The 18524-nt window shown below is 46.1% G+C and overlaps 1 protein-coding gene across 2 annotated transcripts in view; it reads right to left on the bottom strand.

Annotated features, from left to right (window-relative positions):
- ADAM12 (ADAM metallopeptidase domain 12) overlaps nucleotides 1-18524 on the bottom strand; it is a 335212-nt gene that overhangs the window by 57544 nt on the left and 259144 nt on the right. For both annotated transcript variants that reach the window (XM_008525946.2, XM_070567901.1), the window contains one exon: nucleotides 1048-1225. In XM_008525946.2, the coding sequence (XP_008524168.2) occupies nucleotides 1048-1225 (178 nt within the window). The remainder of the gene's footprint in view (nucleotides 1-1047; nucleotides 1226-18524) is intronic.

Below are 18524 nucleotides of genomic sequence, written 5' to 3'. Positions count from 1 at the left end.
ATGGGAAACCTCAGCGACTTGGAGATTGGGACACAATGCAGATTCTGTAGCCAGTTGTTTGTCTGATGAACCTGAGTTTGAGGGATGTCCCAGAGTCTCGGCACAATTTTCCTTCCACCCCAGAATCCCCCTTTCAGAGCAGCCCTCCCAGACACGCTCATCCTAAGCCCGCATTAAGCCTGTCTGTGAATTTAGCTAAACCCGCCTTGAACCTGTCTCCCATTGCAGCTTGCCTAAGTTCTCGGGGAGGGAATCCCACATGGAGAGTGCCTGCCACACAAACTACTTGCTTTGATTTATTCTAAACACAGCCTCCTCCAAGCTTCCAGGGGCCCCTTGTTCCACCAGAAAGTCTCCCTGTGTCCTGTCTTTTTCTATCCTTCTCAAGATTATTCAGAGATTTAAAAAAGTGGCTGTTATAATTTTTATGTTGATTAACCATATCTTGGACCCTACAGAAAATTTCCTGACATTGGCTAGGAAACAGGGTTAAATAAGCCTTTTCTGGATAAAAATGGTCCCTGCTTTCACTCATTGCTTCTGAAAGCTAACGAGCAGAGAGGCAGAGCTGTGAGCCGCAGGTCGTGCATACAGAAGAGGCTGGGGCAGCAACAGCGGAATTTCAACTGGGAAGAAGCTGGGTTAAAAACGAACGATGCTTATTCAAATTCCCCTCTGCCTGCCTGCCTTACAAAGAGAAAGAAATGGTGCTTATTAGCCATTTTAAGCTAGCATTCCAAGGCCTTTTTCCCCGTCAAACTCAAAGCTAAATGCCTTTTCATTGTTCTTGTCTGCATCTTGCCGAGAATACCACGTCCTTCAATAGAGAACATGCTTTATCTCTTTAAACCAGATACAACTTATTCCGTGCAATGGTTAAAATTCAAGAAGGCCACCCTGGCCTGTGAGGCATGTTCAAGATGGCCATGTAGGACTTTTCCATCCTGAATTTCTGGCACTTTCATTCTGCTACACAATTCCTCCAAATTCTCACTTCTTTGCCCAGCCATGAACGTGAGGCGAATGTTCTGGAAACGGCTCTCTTACCTCCGGTTCCCCGCAGTCACACTCCTCGCCTTCTTCCACGTATCCATTCCCACACTTCTGGCCCCCGAAAGACTGCTTGACTTCTGGCAAGTTAAAGAGGCACATCCCCATGCCTTTCTCCAGGCTGGCCTCCAGGTCCTTCCTGCTGCAGCTGCTGAACACCATGGGGAACGGGTACCTGTGGAGAAGAGCCCCGACAGTCAGGGTTGGGGCGGGCAATGGTCAGCACTTCATGCTACCCGCTGCCAACAGCTGCCCAGCTGTCCACTGTTAGTCTCAGTGGACAAAAGCTTAACTATTCAGTGGAAAATGAGGCACATTCAGCTACCTGCTGAAATCCATTCCTGTACGGTGCCAGCACCACCAATGAGAAGTGCTTTATCAAAAAGGAAATGATCTTTTGATGGCTTTCAAATCAGCAAGTTTAGACAGAGTCACATTACAGACATTATTAATAGTTCTGTGTGAAATGATACAATGGAAATGAATTCTTAGGCTCTGCAGCTTGTAATATGAACACATACTGATGTCCTTATTGGAAAGCACGAAGAAGAAAGAAGTACAAATGACAGTGCTTATCAATTCCATGGGTCCATGGACGCAACCCCCACTGTGGGCCAGGTCCGGCCGATGCTGGCATTTGGATCTATGAAGGGCAAATCGCTGTCTTACCCAAGCACAGCTATTAGAGAATGGAGGTGGCCAGAAATGCAGGTCCGATTCTCGCCTTGAAATACCAGGGCTACAAAGGGATGTGGCAGAGTTGGCCAACTTCCCCACAAAGTTCACGCTCCTCCTTCCTTGGTCTCAAGGGGCTGCTCATTCCCCTTGCACTGGGTGGGCTCTGTGACTAATTCTTGGCAACAGAACACGAGCAGAAGTGAAGTGATGTGGGTCACTTCCTGTTTAAGGTGGTTAAGTGACTGTTCCTCTTTATGTCCTTTCTTTCCCCTTCTGTCAACCGAGCTCCAACAGGTATTCTAATGTCCTAGGCGACGGAGGAGCCAGACACAGCACCTGGTCCTGACTCACTGTAGGGAGGGAAGCCACCTGCAGATGGAGCCCCAGGGTGTCATATGGAAAGAAACATACCTCTATTAAGGTAAGCTACGGAAAATTGGGGCTTTGTTTCCTACATCAGCTGATGTTACCCAACATATATAGGGTGTCTCACTCTTTTTTACCAATGCATTTTCCCATGTCTTGAGGTAGCAAGAATTATAAGGGACAAGCATGCAGGAAACACAGAAAGTTTTATGACTTAGTGAGGAAGCAGGACCTGCTGAAGCCAGCCCAAGCACCTTCTCGGCACATAGCCATTTACAGGATGACATTATAATCAGATCCTAATCAACTGGTCAAACCAATGCAGGCTGCTACGTTTCCCTGAAGATGGCAGACTAGCTACCATTTGATGATAAAGTTTGGCAATATTTCAAGACTGTGATGATTTTCATGGCCAAACTGGTAACACTGTCTTATCCTCCCCAAGTGTTTTCTATCAATCTCAGGTTATTAACTCTGGAGTGTAATTCTAATCTACAACTAAATTAATAAATGCAAGTCCTGCTCTTGGATGCAAAGGCAGGACTTATTTGTAGCGCTGCAACAAAGTCCCTTTTGAAGTCTTTATAGCTTTCCTGGGCAGACAGATTGATTATTCCTGGTATGAAAATGATGCTTTATAGCTTCAAATGATGATCCACAAGAAAAATTATAATTTTATCAATTTAGAAGGGCTTTGTATTGAAAGACGACGGTACATTACACAGGGAATTGAGAGCGGTTCTTCTCTTTGCAAAGAAACAACTTCATCCAGGCATAGATCAGACCTTCTTCGCTGTGCGGGCGTTTTCCTAGGACACATGCGTGTATCTCAGGGCCCGATCCGGGAGACTAAACCTCATTCTCACTCAATGATAGGCAACTGGTGTTGTGATGAACTCTTACCAGTTTGTTCTGGAAAGGAATTAATTTCCAGAATTTGTTAACAGTTAATTAGGAAAGACACCAGGATAAATTGTAAGCCTCGGGAAGGGTTTATAGCAACAACAACAGTAGTTGAGAGAAGCCTGATGAAAGCATGGTATGAATCACCCCGCTTCACAAGTGAGCAGAGAATGTCCACCAGTGTCCAGGGACCAGATGGCCGAGACCAGCTCCGGTCACGGCTCCGACAGGCCCTCCAGCTCGCGGTCTTTCAAAATAACAAATACAGTTTGGGCTTTTGGGGGGGTTGACATTAAAGAAAAGGGATAGAACCAAGATGAAGGAGATCAGTTTAAGTCCAGGATTTAAACTCTGGAATGTTTGGGAGAGGAGAAGAGATCAAGTCATTGTTGGCAAAACCACAGTTGTGTGTCTGTGTGAGCTATTGTCAGATAGAAGGTAGTCATCTGTGTAACAATAAATTTCTATTTCTCTTAACTTTTTCCTATTCTGTTGAAGGACAAACCCCAAATGCTTTTAAAATTTTCTTTCATTTAATGCATGCATAATATTCATCTTTAATTCACAGGTTTTTAACCTTGCTGCAAGGAACTATGTCCAGGCATTAATTCCTTGAGGTGTCTCCATTTTAACAACAAAGCAGCAATGTTCTCCTCAGAAGCCAAATGCGGCCTTGATGAATTTGCTGACACTGAAACAGGTCCTTTCTCAGGGTTGCTCACAGACAGCACAGATCCGGGGCTCACGCCACACGGCCTGACTTCACCAGCGCACCGCTTGTCTTCAAAGTCAGTGCAGTAAAACCTCCAGCAACTGCTGGCCGCGGCTCACAGCTTCTGCCACGAGCACATGTGGGTGGATCCTCTTTCCCTCCAATCTGGGGTCTTTCTGACTTGCTCAGTGAGGCCCCTTGGGAAGGCCAGTGCCCCTTTGCCGAACATTCCTGCCTTCTCCGTGGACTGGGTCAGTCAGCATTCCTATCTCTACGTGAGGATGGAAAAACACCTCTGCCATCATCCGAGAACTCTCCTTTGAGGACAAATGGCGATGAGGCCAAGGAGCATTTTGTATCTGTAGAGAAACTTTGCTGGTTCCATCCTTTCATGATTTCTCACCAGAGAGGACACTCTGATTGGACTATTTCACTCTGATAGACTATTCCCGAACCCTATTTGGGCATTTAGAGGAAGTCAGGTACTAGAGGAAGAAAAGCAGAGCAACCTGTCACTCATCATTCAATTATTCTGCAAATATTTATTCAACAGCTACTATGTGCCAGGCATTGTCCTAGGCTCTGGGGATATGGGAATGAGCAAAACAAACAAAGATCCTGGTTGCCGAGGAGCTTGCATTCCAGGGGGCAGACTGATCATACGTAAGATGAAGGAGTCAATTACGTGTGTTAGAAAGGGATGAATGTTAAGGAAAAATGAAACAGGTAAGAGGGAGAGGCTGTAAATGGGAGGGACTGAAGTTTTAGGGAGGGTGGTCAGGGAAGCCCTCACTGGGTGGGTGGTGGCGTTTGGGGCTCTCACCAGGATGTGAGGGAACAGGCTGTGGGCACAGCTAGAGGGAGAGCGTTCCAGGCAGAGGGATGAGCCGGAGCAAAGGTGCATGGACAGGCGTGACTGGCCTAGAAAAACGGGTTCAACAGGACAGAAGCAGACTCTACCTTCAGTACCACATACCCAGAGAAGCGCCGCCTTCTCCCGAGAAGCCCCTCAGCCACTGGAGGTCATACTGATGGCAAGAAGACTACCATGGAGTATCATTAAACGGAGGGGCTTTGCCCCGTGTGGATCAGGCACTAACAAGGGCTGAAGGCATTTTTCATAAGAATTTCAGACTCTTATTATTTTCCCCTTTGTTAGCAAACCAGTTTTGATTGACAAGCAAAGGTCTGCTCATCGTCTCCCTTCTTCTTCTGAGATCCTCTCAGTTGACTGGTGTGTAAGAATAGATATCTAAAAATTATTTCTAACCCAATGGCCCTCCCACAATAAATGGAATTTAGTGATCCAAAATAACCTCAAATCTCAAGAGATAAGGAAATTTGACGGTATCAAATGTTAGATTCTTCTAATTACAATACAACCCTAATCTACACATATTTGGATGTCGTTTACATCCCAAATAGCCACTGACTGCACGGTGCCTAGGGCACAATAGATGCCACTGACTACTGGCTGGAGGAGCCAAAGAACAGTTCACTGGTTTGCATGAAAAATGTGCCAATGGCCCACAAACAAGGCATGGAATCCGCTCCCCAGCACGCTGTCAGGAATCCACGGACAGGATCTATCTGCACAACCATTATGAAGATTGCCATTTCTCCAGTTCAGCCACACGTGAAAGAATGACACCAGGATGGTGCTTGGCACGGGCACGCTCATTACCCTGCTTCCCAGGTGCCAACTCCGCCTCTGAGCCGTTGATGACAGCGGGATTAAACCTTGGGTGGCGCGTTCTCTACGTCTTCATTTAGCCCGTCAGCCACTCATTCGCTTGAGAAGCGTCTTCAAGTGTCTGTCACAGTCAAAGCTCTGAGGACGATCCCAAGAAGATTCAAATATGGCCTGAGCCCTTCCCACCGGCCCCTTGCTGGGCCTTCGCCAAGGCAACTACTGAACACACCCACTCCCGACACCGCCTCCCCACCCACACAAATAAAACAGATATATTTACATATATGTAAAATAAATATATCGTGCATATTTATCCATATGATAGAAATTATATAAAACTTTAATGCATATAATTATATTTAATTGATATATACTTATATATAATTTTGAATAACTATTTATTGAGAACCTGGTAATATGAAGGGCACTTTCTCATAGTACTATTTTTTCCCTTTTTATACTTTTTTTTAAAATTTAAATTTTCCAAACAGTCCAGTGAGACAGGTATTATTACTCCCATCTTGCAAATGAGGTGAAGGGACTTGTTTAAAAGTTCACAGTTAGGGAATGGCAGACACTAGATCTGATTCCAAGTTCAGTTATTTAAAGATGCCATTTTTTTCATTGCTGTTTCCAGTTCAGCACTGAGTAAACTGCTGAGGCCTGGACACTGACCCACAAACCCTTGATGCACTGATTTAAATACAAAGGATGAATCCGTCCACGGTCCGTCAAATGACTGGACCAGAGGTCCTCACAGTATGGTCCCAGCATCAGTATCACCTGGCAGGTTGCTAGAAATGCAAATGCTCATGCCTCACCGAGACCTACTGAAGCAGAAACACTCAGGGGTGGGGCCCAGCAACCCGTGTTTTAACAAGCTCTCTAGGTGATTTTTTTAAAAAATTGAGGTAAAATTAATTTAACAAAAAATTCACCGTTTTAAAGTATAAAATCCAGTGGCTTTTGGTGCATTCACAATATTGTACAACCATCACCACTATCCAATTCCAGAACACTAGCCCCGAAACAGAGCCCAGACCCATTAGGCAGTCACTCCTCACATCACCTCCCCCAGGCCCTGTCAACCACTAATCTGCCCTCTGTCTCTATAGGTTTGCCTATCTGTTCATTTCATATAAATGGAGTCATACAACATGTGACCTTCTGTGTCTGCCTTCTTTGACTCAGCATCACGTTTTCAAGGTCCAGCCGTGTTGGGGGACTATCAGTACGTCATCCTGTTTACGGCTGAATAATATTCCATTGCAAGGAGGACTATGCCACAGTTTGTTCATTCATTCATCAGCCGATGCTCCAGGTGATTAACTTAAAGTTCGGGAATAACTGGCCTAGGTTTAAAATTCAAATATTGTAAAGATAATATATGGACAAATCCACACTTATTTGTGTCAAAAAATAAAAAATATAATCTAGGCCCATCACAGGTCACCTTTCATGTGCTTAACTTGGAAATAGTTCTGTTTTACCCTGTGGTTCCATCTCCTAAGAAAAGCCCAACAGACAGCAGTTTGAAAACCTTATGTGATTTTAGACATGTGCTAAAAATTCCATGAGCATCTGTCTCTTAAAGCCAAAGTTGAATCACGAATGAATTTTCAAACATCTTTAAGTATTATACCAGACTGACCGACTAGTCATCACACTCTGCACTAATTAAGGGGCCAGGAGAGGTTCTGATTATGAACAGAGTGACGTTTCTGTTCTGAGGCAAGTTCCTTCCTCTGGCTTCAAACTCCGGCGTATGGTAACTCTCCTTCCTTTGGCTTATACTGTTCCTGGCTTATTTTACAGCTTTATTCCCTGGAGTATTGATGAAAAGAACAGTGAATTGGCCCATTTGGTTGCTTGTGACATCAAAGATCGTGTGCAGCCCACGGTCGGTAGTTTCAAGGCAAGCCTCAGTTTCTTCCATAGCTTTCAGCAAGCTCATCACAATGTGCTTTTTAATACTTCTCATAAATTATCCCAACTGTCTCAGGACAGCAGCTAATTGAATTGACATACAGCAATGATAGACCAGTGCAGAGCAATAAAATTGGAGAATTATTCAGAAAAGAAGCCCTTTCGCAGGATACTTTCCCTTGGCACAAGAACGCTTTAAAACGATTATACCTGGGACCCAGAAACATGGGCTGCTTTCAGCTCACGGGCAGAGTATTTCTCTCTGACGCTGCGCCGGGGTGACGAGCTCCAGCTCAGACGTGACCTCTTCTGTTACACGCATCCGCCTTTTTCTCTAATATTTAACTACCAAGGACACTTGGGGCAAATTTACCATGTTGAATGCAAGGTTAGAAATAAAAAGGGGATGAAACAGACAGCTGGGTGATTCTGGAACCAACCCCCCCGCCCCAAAACCCACTTTCGAAAGAGGAATGTCACCGATGGCTTCTCACCATAAATGCAGTCACGGCTTAATATTTTAGCCGTCACAAAGCTGCCAAGTAAAACATTATTAGGGGTTACTTTTACTTTGACAAATCTGCAGTCAGAAAATTCTTTTCTTGCAGGAGCCTATTGTGCGTTTCACTGCTATATTCTTGGGGTGAATCATACTAAGCCAATTTATCAACCCTGACAGTAGAAGTCGGCAGTTATCTGCCTTGCAAAAGCTCTCCGGGAATGATTCGGAGACAACTGCTTTTCTTCTTGGAAATCAGGCAGGCGGGAGAAGCAGCTGCAATCAGGCTGGATTCACCGGGGCTGCAGGTCACCGTTCTCGATGGTTCCTTTGATTCCACTACCTCATTCATAAACATGTGCTGGGTCCCAAAGAGTCCGGCTTCCCCAGCTGCAAGCTCTGAGGGTGACACTGGTCCTCGTGCTGACTGGAGCAAAGGAATGGAAGTGGCTGCAGGAAGAAGGCCGAAACAGCCTGGGCAGCTGCTGAGAGCAGCTTGGAGATGGCACGACTGTGTGACAAGAACAGCCAACGTCACAGGAAACCAGGATGGACAGGAAGCCACCCAGATTTCTCTGTTTAAATTGACTGGGGGAAAAAAAACAAAAGAAAACCTCACATCTTCCCGCAGCCAATAAATGATTAGACGGTGAAGGGATAACTGGGTTTGGAAAATATGTTGCTGACATTCTGCTTCCCGCTGATTTCTCTTTGCAAACTGAAATGGAGTTTTATTTTCTCCTGACAGCAGAAGTGACAGGTTCAGCAGGGCGCTCTTCCCTACCTGGGCACGTGGCATGGAGGAGGCAGAGAAGAATCAAATTTGGAAGACTAAGTCTGAGCACCCCATCTATTCAAACTAAAGCTCAGTTTTAGAGCTGAGCCTCAGTTTTCACATCTATAGAATGGCCACAATAACAACTCCCTCACACGCCAAGGGGGAGCATCAAGGAGCTTCAAACAAAAAAAGGTGAACATCTTTGGTTAACGTCAAAGCTCCATGAGAGGCTAGTTGCCAGTATTTATATGAAAAAGACGTGTATTTCTTTTTCTCATGTAGAGTACCACTTTGGCTATTGTGAATTACTGACTGCCAGCGCCTTATATATTCTAGGGCTTAGAAACATTTCCAATGAGGTGCAGAATTTATTATAACTATAGCCAAAATGTAGCAATCTTTAAACTGTAAAACCACAAGTACAAGTAAACTTGAGAGGAAAATGGTGCAGGAGGCAGAGGAGTGATCAGGCAGTTATATACGACCCTACAATTTAATACATATACGGTGCTAAAGAAGCAAAAATCCCTGCTCCATTCTGGAAGGGCTGGGTTTTCTCCAGCTCAACCAGAACATGGACGTAGGAGCAGAAACAACCAACAAACTCAAACAAACAGAAATCCTGTTTCGATGGCTGTCACCCGCCATGCACACCTATGGTTGTTTCCAGTTCCTGGAAGCTTTTTCCAATCGTCTTTCCCAAATCTCATGTCACCTGAGCGCCCTCCGCGTAGTCTATCCTCTTACTCCACAGCCAAGGCCAGGCCCTGAGCTCAGAGCGGAATACGGCCACAGTGGCTCAGACCTGGCCTCCGTTCCCTGAGAACACGATCTCATGACTCTCATGTTTTAGCATTACTTCCACAGCTAGCTTGAAGACCTTTTTCAAAAACCAGCAATAATTCACAGTTCAGCGCCAGTTCTACACATTCCTGGTCCCTCCAGGAGCACAGGCCCCACATCACTACCATCTTCTTTACCCAGGTCAGCACGAGGCCCGCTTACAGCAAGAGGGTGGTGCAAGAGGTCACAGTTGGGATGGACTTGGCTTGGCCGAGTTTTGACCCCCAAATTCTAGGGCCATCTTCAGAAAAACCTTTAAGTTTTTCACAATTATGCCCAGGAATAAAAACTTGCAATCACCATGCACAGAACTCAGGCGCGAGCAAGAAGAATGTCCTGTTGGGACGGGGTGTTGGTGTCTGCATCAGCGTGACTGGCCTCATATTCCACAGCCTGAGAGGACTGAGGCGCAGCTCAGGGAGGTCATCTCATTCTTGTGACTTCATCTTGCCTTGCACATCAGGGATCATGAGTATACATATCAAGAGCATTACCATTCTTTAGGGAGCGCCTGCCATGGACCAGAAGCTTGGGGGGCATTATTGCTCATCGACACCCTGTGAGTCAGACTATATCATTCCTATTTTACACACGAGGAAACTGAGGTCACAGTCATGTGGTTCCAGAGTCAGGACTAAAACTATCGCTCTCTGACCTGAAGGCCAGTGTTCTTCCCATGCAACCGCCTCGCCTCTAGGGCAATCAGGAGGCCTCCAGGAGGGGCTCCCAGGTGTTACTCCCAGGGCAGGGGCCCCAGGGCAGCCCCAGGCATGACCTGGCACAAATGGTTGAGCCAGGAGCATCAGCATCAATGGAGGAGACAGGCAGCTGCCCAGATGCCTTGGGCTCCCTGGAGTCAGGTGCAGGTAAAAGCAAGCCCCAAGGCCCTGCAGGTTCCCAAGAGCGCCTTCAAGCACCTCCCTGAAGGTCTTAGGTGGGATGGAAAACAAAGCCAGGTGTCAGGATTTATCCAGCACCTCTCAGGTCAAGCACAGGCCAGACCACACCCACCTGAGCGAGCCTGTGAGCCTGTTCGGGTCCCAGCAAGCTGTGGGCAGAGGAAACGGTCACCCACCTGGAAAGCAGCATGACTCTCACAGAGGACTCGTCCGGGGTGTGATGGGAGACAGAAGCAGAACTGAGTCCACGCTCTGCTCGGCCAGGGGTGCGTGAGCAGGACACTGAGCACTTTGGCTCACACAACAGAACGGGACTCGGGGGGCCTACAAGAAGGATTCATCCTCACGTCAGCTCCAGGAACGGAAAGTGTCTGCATCAGGACCAAATGCTGGCCCAGTGGGCCCACCAGATGGGCCGCAGATGGCAAAGGAAACCACCAGGCCAGGAGCGAATAATTAAAAATGTCCTTAGTAGGACATTTCCATTGTTAATAGCAAAAACGGGGTCACAGAATGGAGCCCTCTGCGGCACATAATACATGTTTTTAACACGTGAACTTTGACCTCTGCTCCTCCTCCCTGGAAACCAATTAAAGTGCAAATGTAACTTCCCAGAAATTTTAATAAAGAAACATACCAACTGAGCCCTGGTCAGTTGAGGTGCACAGGAGGCCTCCATGCATTACCAGAAAACAGACCTTTCACTTCTGTGCTCTCATGGCTGTCTCCTCTAAACCCAGTCCTGAGAGGGAGGGGACCCAGCCATCACAGGCAACATCTTAGAAGAGGTTCTCAGCTTCATGAAAAGAAAAGGCTGCTCTCTCTGTGGGGGGGCTCACTCCGGACAGGGCTCTGGCAGACATAAACAGATGCGGAGGTGATAAGGGAGAGTTCACACATCCGAGAGAACCCTGTCCTTTCTTCTACCCCAGCAGACAGACCTGCAGAGATCATGCCAGTGGCTGCTGTTGACTCTGCAAGTCTGTAACAAGGAAGACACTTTTAATCAAATATGTTAGAAAAAGTGATCATAGTAGATACCTGCTAGCCACCAAATGAGGGCTGAAGTCTGCACGGGCCCTGTTCTTGCCTCACTGATCTCCTGATGCTGACGTTGCAATCCAGGCAACCCGAACTCCCCCTCATCCCTGTTGGTGATTGAGAACCAAAGGCTTCTCTGCTCACAGATCCCTAGTCAGGGGCCCAGGAATGCGCCAGGAGCCAGGAGCTGTGGGCTGACATCTTGAGTCTGATCTTGACCAACTGTGGGGCCTTCGTGAACCTCAGTTTTCTCATCTATAAAATGGAGGTGATTGTGTCTGTCCTCTTCTCTCAGGGATGTGCAATTAAATGAAAAAGGAGATGTAAACATTCTTTGTAAGCTGGAAAGTGGTCCGTGAGGCCTGTGGGGTCTTATTCTCACAACTACTTTCAGTTTTTATATTTTGGACCCCTCCTCCTACTTTAGCTAAATCAAGCAAAGGCTTTCAGGAGAAGCCACTTCCAGAAGCACTCTGCAAATTGCTCCTGTCTCCCGGTACTCCATGGAGTATTACAAAAAAAGCTATGGGTGGGGCTGGCCGGTGGTGCAGTGGTTAAGTTCGTATGTTCTGCTTCTCGGCGGCCCGGGGTTCACCGGTTCGGATCCCGGGTGAGGACGTGGCACCGCTTGGCAAAAGCCATGCTGTGGTGGTTGTCCCACCCCACCTCTACTATAAAGTAGAGGAAGATGGGCATGGATGTTAGCTCAGGGCCAGTCTTCCTCAGCAAAAAGAGGAGGATTGGCAGTAGTTAGCTCAGGGCTAATCTTCCTCAAAAAAAAAAAAAAGCTATGGACTCAGCCACCTGTTCACCTGAGGCTTCTCAGCCCTTATTCTTTTTTATTTTTGTTTTTCTATTTATTGTGTTGGATCTATTCTTGTAAGCTGTTGTAAATCCATTGTGGAATGACTCGAGGTGTACGACAAATGAAAATGGTAATACTGCAGCAAATGCTAGAGTTAGTGTAAAAGCAACGGCCTCAGGATCTTCTCCCCAGAGGTGTAGCCATCACACAAAAATTGAAGAGACGGCCTCACTCTGCACACATCTGATTATGCTGTAATCACCACCCATCAATCATCCATCCACCCACCCACCATCACCTACCTCTCCACTGTCAACCCACCCATTCACCCATCTACCATCCATCCATCCATCTATCCATCCATCCATCCTTCCATCCATCCATCCATCCTTCCATCCATCCATCCATCCTTCCATCTATCCATCCATCCATCCATCCATCCATCCATCCTTCCATCCATCCTTCTATCCATCCTTCCTTTCAGTCAAGAAGAATTTATTGCACTCTACTATATGCCAGGTAGTGTTCTAGGTGCTGGAGATTCAGCAGTGAACAAAACAGACAAAATTCCTATCTAGTGTTTAAAGTGGGTCCTTCTGAACTGTTGGTTGCAGAGAGGCCCAGAACTTACCCTTGACCTCACACTGCGGCCTCCGTGCCACATGTAGAAGAGAGGAGGAAGCCATGGAGGTGTGTATGGGGGAGGGGAGAGAGTGGCAGAATTTCAGCTGTAATGTTTTCACACATGTTCCACCACAAGTAAAACGCTGGATTAACGGGCAATGACAGGAAATAATTCTCTCTTGTAACATAAGCTGAAGGATGTTTGCAGAACTAAATGGCTTAAAAATGGGGTAGCCTTCCTACTTCCCAGAAGTCACACAGGGATGCTGCTCTGTACTGCGGAGGCTTCCGTCCTCACATGAAGCCCAAACCTGGCAAACACTCGTGGCCACTTCCACGTGACACACATGCCGGAAGGGCTGACAGCACGGCTGCCCGGCTCCTCCTCAGTCCTGCTGCGTGGAGCATCCTCAAAGCCCGCAGCAGGAAGCTGAGCATATTTTCCTGGACCAGCACCCCTGGATAGATGCCTTTCTCCTCTTCCTGAGGCTTACAGCTGCTGCAAATTTTTATTTGAGCTAAGTCATAGGAAGGTGGGAAGGCAGGAGATTGCCTCCCGGTGACTTGGCCTTCCGCCCTGGGGCTTCTGTGCTTGGGTCATTTTGAAAAGGCCGGCAATTCATTTAACTGTGTGAGCTCCAGCTCCCTTATCTTTGAAATGGGTCTAATCATACCCACCTCACACAGTTTACGGATGAAACACGACATCCTGAACGCAGTCCTCTAAGGCCGAAGTCAAGTTTGCCTACTGTCATTTCCCCCGTTCTGGATACGCCAGGAACTGTGGCCATGCAGACCCATTTCCCTAGCTTGACCTCTGTTTTAAGTCCAGCTTAAGAGGGGAGGACGATTCAACCATGCCCTCTGGTATTCCAACACTGCTTTAATTGTAGACAAATTCCTTTATTTTCCAGTGAGCAATATCTAATTATATGGAGAGGAAACAAGAACAGGCTCTCTATGGATGTGCCCTCTTGAACTGTTGTCAAGAACCTCTCCTGCCAGTTCATTTCCTCCTTATGATAATGTCGGGATGCAGCCAACGATTTACTCTGGCTGGATAATTAAATGGATTCTGACCAGCAGTGTTTTAATGTTACGAGAGTTCCTCATTTTGTAGCTGCTTCTCCTTTGTTTTTCCCTTGGATAAAGACTTCCATTATTTCCCCTACACTTCGAAGAAGGAAATGAAGACTTCCTTAAACTTTTCATTGAGAAAAAAGGAGCCACCTTCAAATGAAGAGCTGAAGTGGAGAAAGTTTCCTGCGATCCCATTTTGGTAAAATCCCTTTATGATAAATGTATTCCATGATCTCAGCTCCCCGAGGTTCAAAAGGGGGTGAGTCTTAATTATATGTATTCTGCACTGATTTTCAAGGAAGCAAGTTCTACAAAGAGTATAGACTTTGCAGATACATAGAATTTCTATCAATTCTTGCTACATCCAAAACTCTGGGGAATTTTTCACTGAAAGACACAGTTTATTTTAGACTCTTGAAACACATTTTCAGATAGAGGCCTTCTCAAAAAGAAATCCAGTTTTCCCATAATACAAGCGAGGAATTCTCTGGGAGAGTCCGCCTAACCCTATTCATCTCTTCAGGGATCAATTCAGACAGGGCTTCATTCCAGAATGTCTTCCCTGTGCACCAGCCCCTCCAACCTTTGCTTTCTGTTCACAATGAATTATTGGTCACTTTAAAAAAGGTATTAGATTATGTTTAAAAATTTCTCTTTATCTTTTAGAGGCACACACTGAAATACTTATAGATGAGATGCTGTGATACCCATGATTGGGTAAACAGATTAGATTAGGTGCCCCATGAGAGCCCCATGGCTCCCAGAAACGTCCCCTCTCAGAGCCCTGAGCTTCTGGTCTGTAATCATCACTTGCCTGTCATCCCTACCACAATATAAGCTCCTAGAAGGCCAGCTTCCTGCCTTTGTGTCTATGCCCCTACCCTGCTCTTTGGGATCTGGCATACAGGTGCGCAGTGAATGTTGGTTGAGTTAATGAGTGGTTTTTCTAGGTTTGGTCGCCTAACGCGGTTTCCTGCAGTGGACTTGTCCTGAGTCAGAGGCAGGGCTGATGTCTTCTCGGTTTTCACTAGAGAAGGTTGAACTTGGGTGGAGGGCATCCAGATGTGTTGCACATCCAGACAGCTGTGTAGCAAGTAGGTATGCAGTGAATGTTTCCTGAGTTGAATTAAATGGAATTGAATGAGCCAATTAGACAAAGTTCTGAGGAAGTAGAACGGCAACGCCTCCTCCCTAAACATGGTTATTTGATCTAGTTGTAGATGTTATTCCTAACCTCCAACCTCAGTTTAATGTAAATTATTTACACCCTGGAGAGCAAGGGGTCACCCTCATTCACGTATTCCCTTGGCCTACCTTATCCTGGGCGCTCAGTCCGCTGCTCTCCCCTCTCTCTTGGCAGCCGGGAGCACATTCTTGGCTTAGGAGCCATTTACCAGTCTGCACTAAACAAAACCAAACAGCCCCCAACCCCTAATCTCAGCATCTGCATGGGAACCCTGGCAGTGATACCCTTCAGACACAGACACAGACACACACACAGACACAGACACACAGACACACACACACACACACACAGTAAAAGTGCTTTTCTGTGGCTCTTTGAAATAGAGTCCTTAAAGGATGCTTATGGCAGGACAAGCAAATGGAAATCCTAAACAGAAAAGAATCTTTCCTGTCCAGTTTGCTAGACTGGAGCCGTGAGTGTGGGAGGCTGTGGAGCGACACATCACCTGGAATGCTAATGCAGGAGCCTTCTTAACGGATTCCTAAGGCCTGTTAATTACACTAGGATAAAACTAGAGTTTACATATTATTACCTTTGAAATTTACAGGAAGCCTCATGTATTTTTTTTTTTTTTACAGACAATAAGCCCCCTAATTTGGCAAGTTACAATAGTTCTGATGCTATGTGATCTTCTTAAAAGTGAAGAAATCTTAAAAGAGAAATCAGATCATATTACCATCCTGCCTAAAACTTTCCTCCAGTGACTTCTCACTGTGCTGGGGAGGAAGTCATGCACACCTTGGCAGCCTGGGCTCGGCTCGCTCAGAGTCCTTCTTTCTCTCCAGCAGCACCAGCGCCACTGTCCCCCAGCCCTCACCCCATTCTGATCCAGCCCTACAAGCCACTGGCCTCCTGTCAGCAACGTTTCCCCTTCAGAGCCCTTGTGCGTGGTGTCCCCTCCGCCCTAGGTCACGTCCTTCCACTATCGCTGCAGGCTCTCTCTCCCTCTCTTCCTTTTGGTCTTCGCTTAAATGTCACCCCCACACAGAGGTCTTCTCCAAACCCTAGTTAAAGTTGGGTCCCGCAGTCCACGTGTCTCCTTTTCATCCTCTCCATCTGCTCCCTTCACAGCACTCCTTCTAATTGGCAGCTTTTTATTTACTGTTTTCCAGTTGTGTCTTCCCCACTAGAATGCAAGTTCCATGATGGCAAGAAACGAGTCTGTCATGTGCACGGCTGTAAGCCCGACGTCTACCCAGGGGCGCGGCAAGTTGCAGGAGCTGCGTTCCCTCACGAGATGGCTCTATGACTCCAACTCTCATTTTAACAGAAAACTTGCTGCAATAAATAAGGGAAGCCGTGAGAGTAATTTTTGAATGTTAATACTGCTTTTTCTCTCACTCCAGGAAGTGACATTTACTATTATGCTAAGTATTCTTTTCCAAAAGTGTTCAAATTATTCACATTTTTCTTACTCCCATAAATGTGGCATACTTAGTCCTCAACCCCTTAAGACCAAATGCTCCAAGAAGCTCCTTAATGGATGGACTCAAGTGAGTTGAAACTCCCACGTGAATCCCCAGATACTGCTTTTGCCAAAGAGTAATTTCCAAGACAGGTCCTAATGTTAACCATCCAAAGACATAAAACACGCACTCTCACACACTCAAAGACGTGCGGTAATTAACGAGACGAGCTGCAAGGAAACTGCCTCCCACCATTCCTGTAACACGCAGCTGAAGTCGTGACACCCATATTTAAAAGGAAGCCACTCACTCCTAGCATTTTCAGGCCTTCGGGTCCAATTTGTCAATGATGGCAGTGGTGAATGTTTTCAGAGTTAGGATTCTGGAATGTTTTGATGAAGAATAAACAAGATATATATATTAAGGGATACACTTTCCCCCTTTAAACTATCTGTAACACTTGGTTCTTTTTGATTCTGGGAGACTGTGATATCGTGAAAGCAGTCACTGATTCATCCCTTTGAGAGCCACCTTTGGGGCTAAGACGTAAATCACATTTTAACATTCGCCGCTCACGCCTGAATCAGCAGTGGGGGGAAGTCAGGAGGAAGGTTGGTGTTTGGACGAGGGCCAGTTTAAAATGAGCCCCTTACACAGAAACCGTGGGCGTGTTGCTGAGTGACCGTCATATGGCACTGGAAGTGTTTTCCAGCAACTATGAGCAAGAATTCTGAAAAAGGCCTTTAACTTCTCAATAGTTTCAACGTCCCTGTGAGCTAAATAATAATAATAATACCACCGTATATTTGCGGAGTGATTTACAATTTACAAAGACACATGATCTCACTTAATCCACTCTCCCACCCTCGTGGGGACCCTATGAGGTAAGAGAATGACCACGTTGAGATAATCGTGGAGATTAAAAGCAGCCTGGAAATTCTGCAATGGGTGATGGATGACTGAGGGTTGACTGGGCCGATTGACCTCCCCCTCGCTGTGGGCTTTTGTGATTAATTCACCCACTTGCTTAGGAAGTTTCTTTCCATCTGAGAAAATTAAAAACACCACTCTCTGGACAGGAATGTGGGATCATAAATGAGAACCAAATAGAAAAGACTTACACAAAAGCACAAGCTCAGCAAAAGAGAAAACAGAAATCGCTAATAAGGTATAAATCAAGGGAAGGCTATTAGCAAACCCCTGTTAAGAAAAAAAAAAGCCTTTTAAATGATTTGCTGAGCTCTTAACAATACCATTTCTACCTATGATTTTCAAATATCTACAGGGTAATTTGGCTGGTATCCTTAAACACTGTCATGAAGAATTTCCAATTTGAAGGGCTTTACTCAAGGAAGAAAGGAGGGAAGGAAGGAAGGATAAAGGTTGACCCACTCATTTTACTGATGAGAAACATAAGGGCCAGAGGGGTTACTAATTTGCCTATATTACCAAAAACAATTGGTGTCAAACTGAGGCTACCAAGCCTCATCAGTCCCAGGCTGGTGTTCCCAATCTAGATTTTCCTCTCTTTCACTTGTTTCTTTTATCAAGAATCCTAAAACATTAACAATATAATCTTCTTCATCACTGAGAACCAATTCTGGAGGCATATAGGCTGATATGTTAGTAGCTGTTTGATACTCAGGGAAATTAAGCACAGAGTGAATTTCCCGTGGCCACTTTGAGTTCATCAAGAATGAGAAAGCACAGAGGCCACTTGGTTGCACACCAACTTCCCACCAACCTCATTCTCTGAGAGTCACAGCATCCTGGCCAGTGATGCTGGCTCTGTCTGGGCTGGCGGGATATTGAAAACAGAGGGATACTCACAGTCCTCTGGACAACCTCACACCCTAAGAAGGAATGCTTTGCCCCAAATGCGCAACCAGCAGTCATCTGCCTCTGCCTGGACACTTTAAAAGACAAGGAGCACACTACTTCTCAGAGTAACCTGCCTCCCTTTTGGGACCCCCAC

Source organism: Equus przewalskii, chromosome 1, assembly GCF_037783145.1.
Source record: "Equus przewalskii isolate Varuska chromosome 1, EquPr2, whole genome shotgun sequence".
Classification (NCBI taxonomy): Eukaryota; Metazoa; Chordata; class Mammalia; order Perissodactyla; family Equidae; genus Equus; species Equus przewalskii.
Note: the sequence above shows the minus strand (reverse complement) of the source record. Positions and strands in the feature narration are given on the sequence as shown.